The 15259-nt window shown below is 42.2% G+C and overlaps 1 protein-coding gene and 2 non-coding genes across 4 annotated transcripts; all 3 read left to right on the forward strand.

Moving 5' to 3' along the window:
* The first annotated feature begins 214 nt into the window (after positions 1 to 214).
* On the forward strand, positions 215 to 9252 carry slc25a3a (solute carrier family 25 member 3a). Of its 2 annotated transcripts, none has more exons than XM_075472013.1 (8): positions 215 to 325; positions 797 to 968; positions 2919 to 3040; positions 3912 to 4091; positions 4686 to 4867; positions 5802 to 5974; positions 7998 to 8108; positions 8792 to 9252. In XM_075472013.1, the coding sequence occupies exons 2-8, from the start codon at positions 827 to 829 to the stop codon at positions 8950 to 8952; spliced, it is 1071 nt and encodes a 356-aa protein (XP_075328128.1). In that variant the 5' UTR covers positions 215 to 325; positions 797 to 826; the 3' UTR covers positions 8953 to 9252. The 2 variants fall into 2 exon arrangements, with proteins under 2 accessions (XP_075328128.1, XP_075328127.1); XM_075472012.1 differs by lacking the exon at positions 2919 to 3040 and adding an exon at positions 1738 to 1862 and having other exon boundaries at positions 216 to 325.
* On the forward strand, positions 4960 to 5157 carry LOC142385952 (small nucleolar RNA SNORA53). Its single transcript, XR_012770269.1, has one exon. It is a non-coding gene; the product is annotated as a small nucleolar RNA SNORA53 (small nucleolar RNA).
* Positions 8158 to 8356, forward strand: LOC142385956 (small nucleolar RNA SNORA53). The gene has a single exon (XR_012770272.1). It is a non-coding gene; the product is annotated as a small nucleolar RNA SNORA53 (small nucleolar RNA).
* Positions 9253 to 15259: the final 6007 nt, after the last annotated feature.

Genomic DNA, 15259 nt, shown 5'->3' on the forward strand with positions numbered 1-15259 from the left:
GTTTATTCGGGGCAAGGATCGGAGGAGAGAGGTTTTTGGATCCTTCACTTAATCTATTTGCATTTGAGGCCATTTATTGAAAACTCATGTGGAGTACTTATTTACTGGGGGGGGGGTGCTGCTGGCAGCTTTATCCCCCCCAGTTCCAAAATCCAGTCTGCGCCCCTGAGCTCTACGAGGTCCTTATAGGACAGAGAAGCGGACAGACCCTCCCCTGGATTTTGTGACGTCACGTGAGGACAAACTGATTTACCGCGGGGTCATTCAGCCTCTCTGAGCAGCCGGTTGTAGCTAAGCGGAGGCGCCATCTTAAGACACTGAAAGAGTGAGTCTATTTATTCATTAAAGCTGGCGCATATTTAATGGTATGTCCTATCTGATCGTGGGAGATGAATTCCTGTGGAGGACACTGAGTCGTGCGGTTTTTTTTTTTGTGATTCTTACCTCTGTTTGATGTGAAGAGGGCACCTCCACCTTGGGACGGTCAAGTTAGCCTAGCTTGTCATTTAGCATAGCATTTTAGCATCAGCTAGAGCAAGGAAAATGTCTGTGAATATGTACGCGGACCACCTTAACGTGTTAGCCTGCGCCTTCATGTGTTGTGATAAATGTATTATGCGCTTCTACGGCAAGAATAGCCAACTATTTCCTGTTCACTGTCTCCCCAACGTCAAAACTAAGCTAACCACCATGTGACATTGTATGCCTCAGTTCGGGTGTTTGTGAATCGGGGGGGATGGATTGAGTTACCCGTTAGCTCAAGCTAACAGTGTGACTGACTTTTTGATCATTGCAGCGTAGCTCCGCCGGCAGGCAGGACACCAACATGTACCCGACCGCTATTACGCAACTGGCGAGGTCCAACCCGTTCAGCGCTCCCCTGTTCTCCCTCCAGAAAGCGGAAGAACCCCAACAGAGCCTTCATGGACAGAAGACCCGCAGACTGGCAGCAGCCGCCACCGCAGACGGTAAACCCGGCGAAGAGTCCGCCGGTTAGCTAGATAGGCTAACGTTAGCTGGATTAGCCTTTTCCACCAGATTCGGCCCGTTGTAGCTACCTTTATTAACTAAGAGCATAACTATCGATTTGGAGTGCAGCGTCTACACGATGTGCCTTCCCATCGATGTGTTATTTTTGAAAGATATGAATGAATAACTGACTGTTGAAGCATTTGGCCTCTGGGCCTTCACTGCGTACGTGCTGCCTGTGGAGGACAAGGAAGGACAAAGTGTTATCTTGACTTTTGCAATGCAGCAAACTGTATTTGACGTGTCACACTCGAGTTCATATGCATTATTTATTACGGATGAAGCTATTTTTTTGTGAAGAACCAGTTATTAAGTTACTTAATTGAGAGCCATCCCTCCAATGCGTTTGACCCCTGAAACTCATCTGTGCAGAGAAGCCCAGTACAAGCGGGCCTCACTCGAAATATTTATAACGAACTGTAAAAGTGATAAAAGCCATATATATATATATATCTGACATCATAGGGAGACGTTTGTGTCTGGAGACTAAATGTCAGGTTCTGCTCTTGGGGTCCAAAAGCTCTTTTGCAAATAGCAGAGATGTCTGTGTTTACAGCTGGATTTGCTGGTCAAACTTGCCTGGATTAACGGAACGGTGGACATGTTTGTGTCCAAACTCTTTACTTAGTTGATTTATCTAAAGACCCAACGTTTCCACCTCTGATCTCCCACTGGCCTGTTGCTAAAGCCTGACCTTTGTTTCTTCAGAGGGAGACAGTTGTGAGTTCGGCTCTCAGAAGTATTTGGTCCTGTGTGGCTTTGGTGGGATTCTGAGCTGTGGCACCACACACACAGCAGTCGTTCCCCTCGATCTCGTCAAATGCAGAATGCAGGTCTGTCTTCGAGGCTCGTTGCCGTTTTTTTTTTTCCGTTAACGTCGTCTCTCCCACTCATCACAGTGTTTTGTCATTTGATTATTTTTCCTTGCGTACCAATTTTGCATGGGAGAAACAGCACCAGCCCAGTTCTGTTTTTTTTTTTTTTTTTCTTATCATCGTTTAATCCCATGATTGCAGTGATCATAACATGAATGCATGATTCCGCACTCGTGTTCCTGTTTTTTTTTAATTTTTTTTAAGGGGGGGTGTTAATGATTATTCTGCCCGGCCACCTCCTGCCCTGATCCTCTCTTAGTCCATAGTAGAGAATGAAGGTCAGCACGGTTGGACCTGAGGGAAAGTGTCTTCCACTGGTGTTTCGCACCAGCAGGACTGTTTGAGGAAAGAATAACGTAGCGGAGATATTTAGCACCTTAATGCTGCTTATTGTCAGCCACAAATTGTTCAGTAACTTTGACTGATTAATCTAATCTCAGAATGTCTGGTTAAGAAGTCAAATGTACTCCAGAGAAAAGACGGTCGTGGCAAATCAACACTGATGAATAGACTTGTGATACGATTGAAGAATATGATTGAATATGCTTTTAATACTTATGCTTTATTTTCAGGTTTGGATTAATCAAATTTGTGGTGCCTCATTGATGTTTTGCATTTGTTGTGGCTCATTTGCTGCCGACCGACAGCAAAAAAAACGTGCACAAGCTGTCTGTTGCTGATGTGACATCTCTATTAGTTAAGAGATTAACTTACTTATTAACTCACTTGCAAAACACCACTGAGGTCCTTCATGGCTCGCACCGAAATGTAATGTACAATGATTTTTACCAACCTTTGGGTGATCACGATGGCATGTTGGTGTCGGAGTTTATGATGGAAGAATGCTGGCACTGTATCCAAACTGTCCACAAAGTGACATGGATTGGAATCTGTTTTCAGGAAAGATTAGATGCCAACTCTTCCATGATGTTACTCTGAGCTGGTGTTTGATATTTGTCCTGCATGTGACCTTGCATGTTGCACGTGTGTTGTGTCCCCTCCCATCTACCACAGAGGTCAGCTGCGAGTTTGGCTCCTCAAAGTACTATGCCCTGTGTGGCTTTGGGGGTATCCTGAGCTGCGGCCTCACACACACAGCAGTGGTGCCCCTCGACCTTGTCAAGTGCCGTCTGCAGGTTTGTAGAAGCTGAGCTGACTAGTTGCAATGGGGGGACCAGCAGACACCCGCCCCCCCAAGTGAACAATAATGTGAGTGGGTTACAGAAAATGAGGTGTAGAGTCAGTCAGCTGATTGAGTCTTAGGACAGTTCACATTGTGAACGGTAAAATCAGAGCTGCACATACACTTACGTCAGCAAGTTTTAGCATAGACGTTCATCGTGATTTAACAAGAAGCTAGGCTAGGATTCACTCTTCCTGGATTAATCTGTTCTTAAAAGGACAGTTCGCCTCTTTTGACATGAAGCTGTATAACGTCCCATACTAGCAATATCATTTGTGAACATTGACCGAACTATTTTCGTTAACGCCAAAACTCGGCTGGAACTCGGCTCACAGGATGCAGCAGGGGGTAAGTCAATGTTCATAAACGATATTGCTAATATGGGATGTCATACAGCTTCATGTCAAAAGAGGCGAACTATCCCTTTAATTGTTCATTTGATTAAAAACATATGGGAAAAAAACTTGGAATATTTCTTTGTAGCTGCAGTTAAAACATTCACACGTTATTGTGACTTTGCCACCACAACATTGCATTTATAAAATGAATCTAACATTAAAAATGCAAATGCTTTTAAGTTTTTAATGTAAACACAAGATCAAAGATGCTTTTGTCATTTTAGAAATCCAAGAAGAGGAAGCAAGTTATCATTTATACAGGGATACATTTAAGGAAAAACTGAAGATCTAAGAGTCGATTTCCAGCGCTCATAGATGATTAGTCATCGTGCAAGTTTTAGAAAAACGGAGAAGTTTTCCATAACGCCCGATCCCGGAGTCGCATATCATTCCACACGCATGATCAGTGGTGCTTCTCTCTCTCAGGTGGACCCAGATAAATACAAAAGCATCGGGAACGGCTTTTCAGTGACTGTGAAGGAGGACGGAGTCAGAGGTCTGGCAAAGGGATGGGCCCCCACCTTCATTGGTTACTCCATGCAGGGACTGTGCAAGTTCGGCTTCTATGAAGTGTTCAAGATTTTCTACAGTGACCTTTTGGGAGAGGTGAGTTCAACAGAGCAGTCGCCACTCGGTTGTTATCGGAGACGGTGGTCTCGACATGCGATTGTTGGGCAGCAGTTAATTTTAAAGCCACATCTCATCGGTGGATGACGCATTTGAGCAGTTTGTTTTGTACAGCAGCCTGTCCATTTATTTCTGTTACAGATTACTAATAATTAGACTTGATCAATATTCACAAGATTGTTACATGAAATGGTCATTGGCCAGCATTTCACTTCATCTGCGCACCTTTCGCAGCAGTGAACCAAAGGTACCGCATAAAATCCCAGCCTCGCCTCGAGCTGACGCATGTTAGGTTCAGCTAAAAGTAGGTTTCATTTTAATTCTATTTAAAAAGAGCAACAAAAAAAAAAGGAAATGCAATTTATGTCTTAGGTGAAAGATGAATAAGTAAATGTATGAATTTAGCTTCAAATCACCCAGAGAACCTGCTCAGCTGTAGGAACTATCTTTACCTTTGTGAAATGGAGAGTCCTCATGTGAGTGTGAGGACTTTGCAATAAAACAAATGTTTTACGTGTTGCAGCTAATGGGTGTTTGTTTCATGAATCTTTTTGACGTGCTCTCGCCTAACAGGAGAACACGTACCTGTGGAGGACGTCCCTGTACCTGGCTGCGTCTGCCAGCGCAGAGTTCTTTGCCGACATTGCCCTGGCTCCCATGGAGGCTGTCAAAGTTCGTATCCAGACCCAGCCGGGCTACGCCAACACCCTCAGACAATGCGTCCCCAAGATGTATGCAGAGGAGGGACTCTGGGCGTAAGTGTTCTCCGGGCTGACAGTTGCCTACTATACCATTTCTAGTCTAGTGAGTGAACGACTGATAAATGGTTCATGTTAAAGTACGTGACAACACGCTCCTTAGATCCACCTCTGGAGGGCTCTGCTCTGAGCGGAGCTCCTCGGCAGCTTTCCGGCTGTACAGTTGGAGGTGCTTGAGTCATTGGCGTGTGAGAACAGTCTACCTGTCCCCCGGCCCACCCGCAGCACTGGCAACCCGCTCATCAGACGGGGAGCTCCCAGTGCTGCCAGCCTGGGGGGCGGACATGCACTTGTGTGTACGTGTAGTTTAAGTAATTTTGACGTATAAGCTTTTTACTGAACTGTATAAAAATGCAGCTTGCTTCACACCGTTGGCCTCGTGTGACACTCTGCTCCTGAGTGCTGTTTCGGTGAATCGATCATGTGACAGAACCTCTGAAATGACTTGTTCAACACTGAACCCAAAGGGAGATTGGACTGAAGACGAGTTTCGGTGCAATCCGTTGGTTTCCTTAGCTAGGAAACTGTTTTTGAATCGGCTCTAGATGAATGAATTGGATTATTTTATAAATAATTCTGATTACAATGAATTGAATTCCAATTGGCTTGAATTGGACTTTATTATTTAAGTGCCTTGATGACATTTGTTGTATTTGGCGCAATATAAATAAAATGAAATTACAGTGCTACACCAACATTGCTGTGAATCCCCTGAAGTGATAACTTTCTGGAAATGACAAGCTGATCCCAGTTCTCTTTCTTTTTGTCCGCTCATACAGTCATTTCCATGAGTTTAAACGGTGACGGCGCTTAGAGATGGAGCGACCGTCACCCACAGGATGTAGTTGAGATGAATGGAACACACTGGTCTGCAGGGGAGGTGACCTTTTTTCACTTGAGCGCCTGTCTGTGTGTGGTCCTGTCCCTGCAGTTTCTATAAGGGCGTGGTTCCCCTGTGGATGAGGCAGATCCCTTACACCATGATGAAGTTCTCCTGCTTCGAGCGCACCGTGGAGCTGCTCTACAAGCACATCGTTCCCAAGCCCCGCGCCGAGTGCAGCAAATCCGAGCAGCTGGTCGTCACCTTCGTGGCTGGATACATCGGTAAGTGGCGCTTGGTGTTTCAAGCATTGGTTCCACACAGCAGCATCTAGGGCCGGAGGAGCCGTGTCTAAGCCCTACTGCTGACCAGCACCTGACGGATGGAAAGACCTCCGTGCCGCCTTCCTGAAGTGTTTAGGGTCCTTGGCATCTTTACTGCAAAGTCCATATCTTAGGTGTTTTCCATCATGCCTGCAACTATATTCTGTCAGAAGCACCTTTGGTGGAAAAGCGGTCTCTTAAGTGTTTTCTGTTAAATCCTTTTTTAAATTTTTTTTATTTATTTAAAACGGAGACGATGCACAAAAGCATTAATCGTGAGAGGAGAGATGCCTTGTGCCAGCTTGTAGCAACATTTGCTCATTTCCACCTGTAGTCCCTCTGGGCACGTAAGGTAAAAACAGATTAAGATTGTAAAATGTGACAGATAAAGTTAATATGCAGACCGTAATATTTTAAAATGGACAATATACACTGAGAAAAAAGAGAAAGGAAAACATGAAACAAGGGCGCCAAAATCATTAAGTGCACAATGGGGATCAACAGCACATGCTCTCTCTTACTCCCATCACACATTCAAACACAAGCGCACACACAGATAACAGTCCAACTTTCCCCTTCCCCATCCTCCCCCAACAACCACACTCATTACACACACCAGCAAGCAGACATATATACACACACTCTCGCATATCACTCAATGTGTGCAAGCTTGCTTACTTAATAACCTCATGTCATAGTCTTAAACTGTATATAGCTGCTACTGTCAGCTGTATGGAAAAGTTGCAGAGTGTAGTAACTAGGGCTGGGCGAAAAAAAATCGATACATGTACAAAACGCGATTTATTTATTTTTTAATTAATTTTTTTATGGGATTATTTTAAAAATCTATTTTTCTCCCCTGAATTGATTATATTACGTCATATCCGTGTCCAGATAAACTTCATCAATTCATTACATTGAGTTATGTTAAAACTAGCCCACATTTCAATTCATTTTGCAACTGTAAACGTTAAAAAAAATGCCTTTTTGTCTCTTTAGTTGAAATAAATGTCAGCTGCTGGACTGACGTGTGCGTTGTATATGGGAGCGACATTCATTCTAGAAGTGTATGATTCAACTTGTTTTTGTTTTTTGTTTTTAAGGAGGAAGAAAATTGCTGATTCTATCGAATCGCAATAATTGTAGAATCGCAATTATCAATAATCGTGATACAATCGAATCGTGAGCAAAGCACATCGTCCCACCCCTAGTAAGAACATAAGTGTATCAGGACTTAATGACCATTGATGCCAGAAAATAAGTGGGTTTTTGGATAGATTGATTGATAGAACTTTATTTTCGAACATGTAACTATTTGTACAAACAAAATAAAGAGAAATTAAAAAAAAAAATTCAATCACATAAAGTGCTAATACATTGTTTGAAAATGGAATGGGAAGAAGTACAATCCTTTTTTTTAGTTTCCCACCCCTTTTTAACTACTCTACAGTTTGTAAATTTCCTAACTACAATACACCTATATAAATATATGCCATATATACACTTCCTAAATATCTAAGTAAATATATACTACACACATATCCTTGTAAATGTAAATATGAATATATATCCCCATGAATAAATATATACTAATTAAATTAATTAGTATATAAATTACAATATAACAATTAACCCTATTCTATTCATATATTTATCCCTCATCGTTCTCCGTTAACATACTTCCTCTTCCATGTACTTCTTTAAAAATATTCTTTGTACTTTTTTTTTTTTTTTTTTACAGAATTATATTTGCACTTTGTTTTACTTCTGTCTCCAGACTGTTCCACAAAGTCACTCCACAGCTGGATACGCACATGCTTTTCACATTTGTTTGGACCTTTGTTTTTTTTAATTTAGGTTATGATGTGGTAACAGCAGTTAACTGATGGAGCTGTGGTCGGTTCATTGGCTGTTGCAGTGCATACAGTGAAGTGTGTCAGTGAGCTGCAGGCTGATGGATTTTTTTTTTCTGCTCTGTGTGCAGCTGGTGTGTTCTGTGCCATCGTGTCCCACCCTGCCGACTCTGTGGTGTCTGTGCTGAACAAGGAGAGGGGCAGCACGGCCGTCGGGGTTCTCAAGAAGCTGGGACCCAAAGGTTTGTACCGGCACATGTTCACGTTGTACTGTGTAATGAGTCTGAGATCAACACGCTCCTTAGATCCACCTCTGGAGGGCTCTGCTCTGAGCGGAGCTCCTCGGCAGCTTTCCGGCTGTACAGTTGGAGGTGCTTGAGTCATTGGCGTGTGAGAACAGTCTACCTGTCCCCCCGGCCCACCCGCAGCACTGGCAACCCGCTCATCAGACGGGGAGCTCCCAGTGCTGCCAGCCTGGGGGGCGGACATGCACTTATACTGTGACAGGTCAGCTGCTGTAGCTGATGCCTTTAATGTGATGCTTTGTTGTAAAGTAATGTAACTCATCAGATTATTCTCTATAGTTGCTATAATTTTCCTATTTGAACCAGTTGTATTTTATTTTCGTCACAAAAACCATGTTGAGCACCACGAGCACCAGTCGAGCTGTTGCTGTAGCTCGACTTAAAGGGATAAATGATATTGCTAATATGGGATGTCATACAGCTTCATGTCAAGAGGCAAACTATCCCTTTAATTGTTCATATAGCCAAGCTAAGTGTGTTAGACTCGCAGACCGAGTCGTCCACTTGTAAATGGATCGCCTATGGACCTTTTTTTGACGCCTAAGAACCGTTGAATTGATCTAATGATGGCGCTTAAACACGAGGGATGAGCCTGTGTATGTGTAATCTTTGTGTTTCAGGTGTATGGAAGGGTCTGGTCGCCCGTATCATCATGATTGGTACGCTGACTGCACTGCAGTGGTTCATCTACGACTCGGTTAAGGTGTACTTCCGCCTGCCCCGCCCCCCTCCCCCAGAGATGCCAGAGTCCCTGAAGAAGAAGCTCGGCCTCACAGAGTAAAGCCCGAGCTTCTCCACCGAGCTGCAGTCTCCAGAGCAAACTCGTCTCCTCCCCCTCCCCCTCCACAAGGCACTCGGCAGTTTTCTATATTTATGTTGTCGGCCTGTGCGGTTTCACACAGAGACACGGGCTGCGACGTCTCACGGTAATTTAAAAACAGACAAAGGAGAGATGGTGAAAGCGTTGCTCCCAGCTGAATAAGAGTGACAGAAAATATTCCTCTGTAGAAACACCAGTATGATTTTATCATTTCCTGTCATTAGAATATGTGGAAATTCCAATAAAAATGTTTCCCTGAAATATCCGGGCTCTTTTTTTGATGCTTTTGATCAACTGTTTGGGACACTTGAAACGTTCATTTTTCTCTTTGCTTATTTGCTTGGCTAATTATTTTTTCCATTCATAAATTCAATCTTCAATTTCAACACTCTCTAACCACAGAACATCTGATTCTACTACTTCTGCTAGTCCTCTGAACAGCTGATCTTATGTAGATCATAGGCTGACCAACTCCTTTCCATTAATCATATTTTTTTGGGCTTTTTATTATATAGGACAGTGAAGAGGGACAGGAAGCAGGGGACAGAGAGAGGGGGAATAACACGCAGCAAAGGGCCGTCCAATGCGGGACTCGAACTGCGAAGTGTTAGCTTGCCTCCATCTTATGACTGCAGCAGCCTTCCTGTGTGCTATGACACCATACCAAAACTCAGAGAACCGACTTTAATCCAGAACCAAGTGGTAGAATCGAGTCATGACTAATTCAGCTGTTTCACGCTGGCACACGGTGTGCTTCCTTTGGATGTTTTTCTGAGTGCACCTAAATGGTCTCCCAGCCGAACCCCTGCATTCCGAATCATGTGCAATAGTGGGTCATCTGTTTAAAGAGCAGTTTGAGGCTCTAAGCGGGTGATGAGCTCTGAATAAGGTGATTGTATAACCGCTTGTAATTCGACGATGGACGTGCCATCATTTTCATTACGAACACTGTGTGGCAGCAACGCTCCGTCACAGAGAAAGATGGATGCTTCAAATTCAAGTGGGAGCGAGTAGTTGTGCAGCAAAATGATGACCGCTTGTACAAAAAAAAAAACAGGAGAGGTTTAGTGTGCGCTTAGTTACAAGGCTTAAATTAACTTGTTAAAAATGTGTGGAATATGTTTGCTCTTATTCGAGATGCTTCATCAGAAATGCTCAGATATAAAATAACTCAGTAGTTTGAGTCAAAATGTGACTGCGTTGTGTTTTAAACATCACAATTTTTTTTTTTGGGGGGGGGGGGGGGGGCAGCAAATTCACACCACTGTTATACAAGCTGTGCGCTGACTACTTTACATTGTATCAAAGTGTCATATCTTCAGTGTTGTCCCGTTAAAGTATATTATAATGAAATATTTACAAAATTGGGAGGGGTGTGCTCACTTTTGTGAGATACTGTAAGTTGAGATCTTTTCTGGTCTTTTATTCCCCCTCTTTTTTTTAAGAACATGTTGCTGGCATAAGTTGTTTTTAAGAGATGGCTGTAGTAAACTAAGACTATGCCCCCCCCCCCCAAAAAAAAAAAAACATGTACATGTTTTTCCTGCACACGAGCTATTTATTATTATTACTATTTGTTATTTCTAAGGGAACGTGAGCAGCTTACATATTCTTCAGACCACTCATGCGCACCCTTTCACAGCAGTTTACTGGCTTAGAAAAAGTGTTCAAGCATGTAACAAGTGTCAAAGTAACATCCATGTAAACAGCATTTCCTTTCAACCTGCTATAAAGAAAACGTTGAAAACACAAATTAAAAATGTTTATTTCATCACATTTTGTTTACTCGCGGCAGTGCGTTTTGTCCAAATTTACCAAAAATGAATTTTCCTAGTTAAATCTTTAAATGCCGTTTTCTCAAAATCAGTTTTTTGTATTTTTCCAGTATCAATATCTCAGCCTAAGGAGCACCTACTAACACCAAACCTTCCAGTTATACACTTAGCAGTATTCTGAAGATATTTACAGAAGGATTTGTTGATAAATCATTCCTGGCCTGATTTATGTGACATTATAATGAAAGAATATGGCGAAAATTTATGTTTTTTAGGCTATGGGCAGTATATTTTGATTTCCTAGGAAATGAAAGCAGATATCCTGAAATCCCTGAAATTTTCTTTTCATTTTGTGTGTAAACAAAATGAAAAAAGAATTTTTGCACCTGGCTTTATCATACGTTCAGATCTATCTTCCGGAAATATATGCAAATGTGCGCATATTTAATGAGATACTGCCTAATTTGCATAATTAAACATACAAATTTCTAAAACTTGTAATACATTTTTTTTTCATACTTGTATAAGTAATCAAACTGAGGAAGTTTCATGGTGATATCTATTATTTTAAAATATTACCCTATTCACCTGTAGTGTCTCCTTAAGAACATCCGTTCACACTGGATATTTGTTTGAATTTGATTGGCGGCTGGTGGGGGTAGTTAGATTATAGGGAGGCCCCGCCTTTTGGCCCCACCCTTGTTTGCAATTCTACAAACAAATTCATGAAAATATGACCAAAAAAAATATAATCCATTAATGTTTTTATTATGCCGCTGTACTTTCAAAACAGAAAAGGAGAACAAGCTGAATGAACCCTTAATGCAGATGACTGTCGCAGGCATGTTCAGCGCTGCTGGGTGATTACAGTATTATAAGGGGCGTGCAGCCACTGTTGTATTATTCCACCATGACGACATGGTGATTATCATGATGTTGGTGGAAACGTTGCTGTGGGTAAGTAAGAAGGTTGGGATGAAACAAATCGCTCGCGGCGTGAAGCTTAATGTGCATCACGAAAAAGAGAGAGCTGAACGGATTTGCCTGTTTCCCAACTGAGATCTGTCAGCTAAAGTTCACGCACATCTGTCGATGTGCTGCGCTGTCATTAGAGTCCATTTGTTGCTCATGAAGCGCAGAGTTCGCACACCGCCAACAATAATGCCGTCTTCTGCTGAGAAAAGGTTGGACCTCGCAGCGTGTGTTTCCGCTTACTGACAGGGCGAGGTTGCACAGGGTCATGGGAAATGGAGTCCATTTGTTCATTCCCTGCTTGTGAGATCACAATGTCACTGCTGGGAGACTGAATAAAACATCAGCACTTTGAGGGATAACAAGATTTTTCAGAGCCAGGATCAGTGCGCGTCCTGTTTTTGGGTTCGATCGCAGCAGCGATTTCCACATAAACTTGTAAACACACATGGAGTCCGGTGATTTGTTCCAGTCCTGCAGGAGAGTGTGCGTACTGCTGACTTCCACACAGCTCGAAGAGTGTGCAAGGTCTATTTTAGTGTTCCATTTCCATTATGTCGGTGTCCTGGGCAACATAAGGGGCAGTCAGGCTGTCGCTTTTATTATCAAGTCTCGTACAAACTATGTTGAGCTCACATTGTCAAGACAAGTAGCCACAGAGAATTTCTAGATTACTGCAGTAAAACAGCCTACTTCCATGCAATATCTACAGGATTTGTTCACTTTTAAGGTTGATTGAGATATATATCTATATATAGATATCTATATATCTATATATAGATCTATATATAGATATATATATATATCTATATATATATATATCTATATATAGATATATATATATATCTATATATAGATATATAGATATCTATATATAGATATATAGATATCTATATATAGATATATCTCTCTCTCTCTCTCAGAGATGGGGACTCAAGTCACTGGGACTTGGACTCGAGTCGACTCGAGTCGCTGTTTTGATGACTTGTGACTTGACTTGACAAAAAATAAAAGACTCAGACTTGGAAGTTAAAGACTCGGCACTTGACTTGACTTGAGACACGATGACTTGAATGATTTGAGTGTTAAGCATCTAGCATAACTTCGAACTTTGTTCGTCATTTGAAGACCCATTCTGACCAGTAAGTGCTTGTCAAATTAGCTAATATTATCATGTTAGCCTAGTCGGTAGTTAGCTAACATTAGCTTGATATGATACGGGGTGGACAGGTTGGACACATTGGCCAATGATGTTTACTGACAGTTACTTATATCTTGTTTTTTCACTTTATTAAGATCAGATTCTGCAGGTAAAATTGCAATAATAAGGTGACTTGACTTTGACCTTGACCTATTGAGAATGAGGAGTCACGTGAGCCGGTCGGCCATGTTGGCAGGAGACGCTATTGGTTGCCAGGGGCAACGCCATCAGAACTTAAAGGTAGGGTAGGAGAACCTGGATTTTGAGTCCAGCAAAGCTACATTTTGAAAATACACAGGTAAAAAGTCCCAACCCTTTTCTTCACTTTACCCCCCGAAGGCACGCCTCTAGAGTACATGAACGCGCACGAGCACGAAGGTGCACGAGTGCTGTTCTGACAGCAAGTATCGATCGTTGCCGTATTTAGTATTTAGTATTTAGTTTATTAGTTAGGGAAAGATATGGATTGTTTTGAAAATCTGTGAACAAATTTATTACCAATAGATTTTTTTACCATGTATTCTTACAGGTGTCTAGAAACACCTCACAATTTATCCAAGGCCAAATCCCATAGGAATTTCCTGGACAGCCTTTCAAAGTTGGGGTGCCTAGAAGGCCTATGGAAAAATCGGAACCTGACAGATTGAAAAAAAGGATGCAGAATGGGTCATAACTTTTGAAGTTAACTGCATACAGAGACAAATTAACACATTTTTCCATACAATACTGACCCAGTGAATACACATAAGTGGTTGTTTTTGATATTTGACCACATTTAAATTGCGTTTTTGGCCAAAAACAGAAAAAAATGTCCTAAAACGTGTAGAAATTCAACTGTCTTTTCATTATTTCAATGTTTTACTGTGTGCTTTTCCCCCACTTGCTCTTCATTTCTTCATTGAATTCTTCATTCTTCATTTCTTCAATGAATTTGGTAATTTTATTGGGTTTTAAGGTGAAATAATGCCCCAAAGTTTAACCCTTTAATGCCCTAGACTGGAACCTGGAAAATGGTCGGAATGTGGGATCACTTTTTAAGTAAACCACATACAGACACAAAGGAACACATTTTCCAATACAGTACTGACCCAGGGAATGAAATAAAGTGTTTGTTTTTCACTTTTGATGATTTATGTTTATTGAAAAATAACAAATAGAACATCTTTAATCAGTTCATTGTAGCAATTCTTATCTCATCCATTCTCAGCAAACTCTCCTGTATCTCCCTCACTGCTATAAACTTCAGGATGGTTTATATTTTGGCAAGAGGTGCCGTGGCAGTTTCCGCACGCAGAAAAGCACTTTACACCTTGCTTTTTGCAGCTGCACCTGAGGGTATCACAGTCCCCTGCACAGCTGCAACTAACAAATCTTAAAAGATATTCTGGTGCAATTGGATCAGTGGTTGGCACTGGTTCAAAGCCCTGCAGCCCCTTTTTCCACCCATACTGAATGACATCCAGTGATGGACTTTCGAGAACGAGCCAATCTCTTGTCTGAAGATATGCCCGCAATGAGTGCTGTGCTGCAGCTCCAGTAGTCGGAGGCAGTTTTTCTGGGTTAATTCTTCCGGCTGCGGCCCGCTTGCTGAAGATCTCAAAGCGTAAGTCTTCTAAAGTTTGGGATATGTTGCTGCAGAAAATGAACGAGAACAGTTTGCAGCCAGCTTTGATAATTTCACTTCTTTCAGCTCTGATGTTGAGGAACACATCCATGGCCTCTTCTGCTTTGTTGGTCTTGCAGAGCTTGTGTACCACAGATGGTTTGCTAAACCCACAAATTGCAGACACCGTATCACAGCCAGAGAAGCTGTGCAAGAACACTAAGTATTTCATGTACCTCTCTGGTAGGGCTTCTCCAATCTTCTGCATGTTGTACGATGTACCTTTAGCTGTTGTAAGGAATACTGGGTGGTTTGCCTTGTGATGGACCAACATAACCATGACATCTGTGTCCTCAGACCTGACCTCAACAGAAGAATCTATTGCCTCCTGTAGTACTGCAGAAACAATAGAAGTGTCAGCATCACCAGAGCATTGTTGTACACTTATCAACTCTCGTTGAAAGGTCTCGGCAAGGAGCAGAATCAGCTGTGCTTTGTTGTGTTTGTTGTCAAGGAACTTTTCCCGTGGAACAAGATTTTTTAAGTCAGGACGAATCTGTATGTCACAACATGCCTTCTTTGTACGTCTCAGGTGGTCATGGTCTTTGGTGGAGCTGTTGTATCCATCAAACACCACAGTGATCCGGAGGTGCTGTCTACCCATAGACATCACAAACCGAAGGTAACTCTCCGCAATATCCATCCACGTGAGGTTAG

The sequence above is a fragment of the Odontesthes bonariensis genome, chromosome 8, assembly GCF_027942865.1.
Source record: "Odontesthes bonariensis isolate fOdoBon6 chromosome 8, fOdoBon6.hap1, whole genome shotgun sequence".
Classification (NCBI taxonomy): Eukaryota; Metazoa; Chordata; class Actinopteri; order Atheriniformes; family Atherinopsidae; genus Odontesthes; species Odontesthes bonariensis.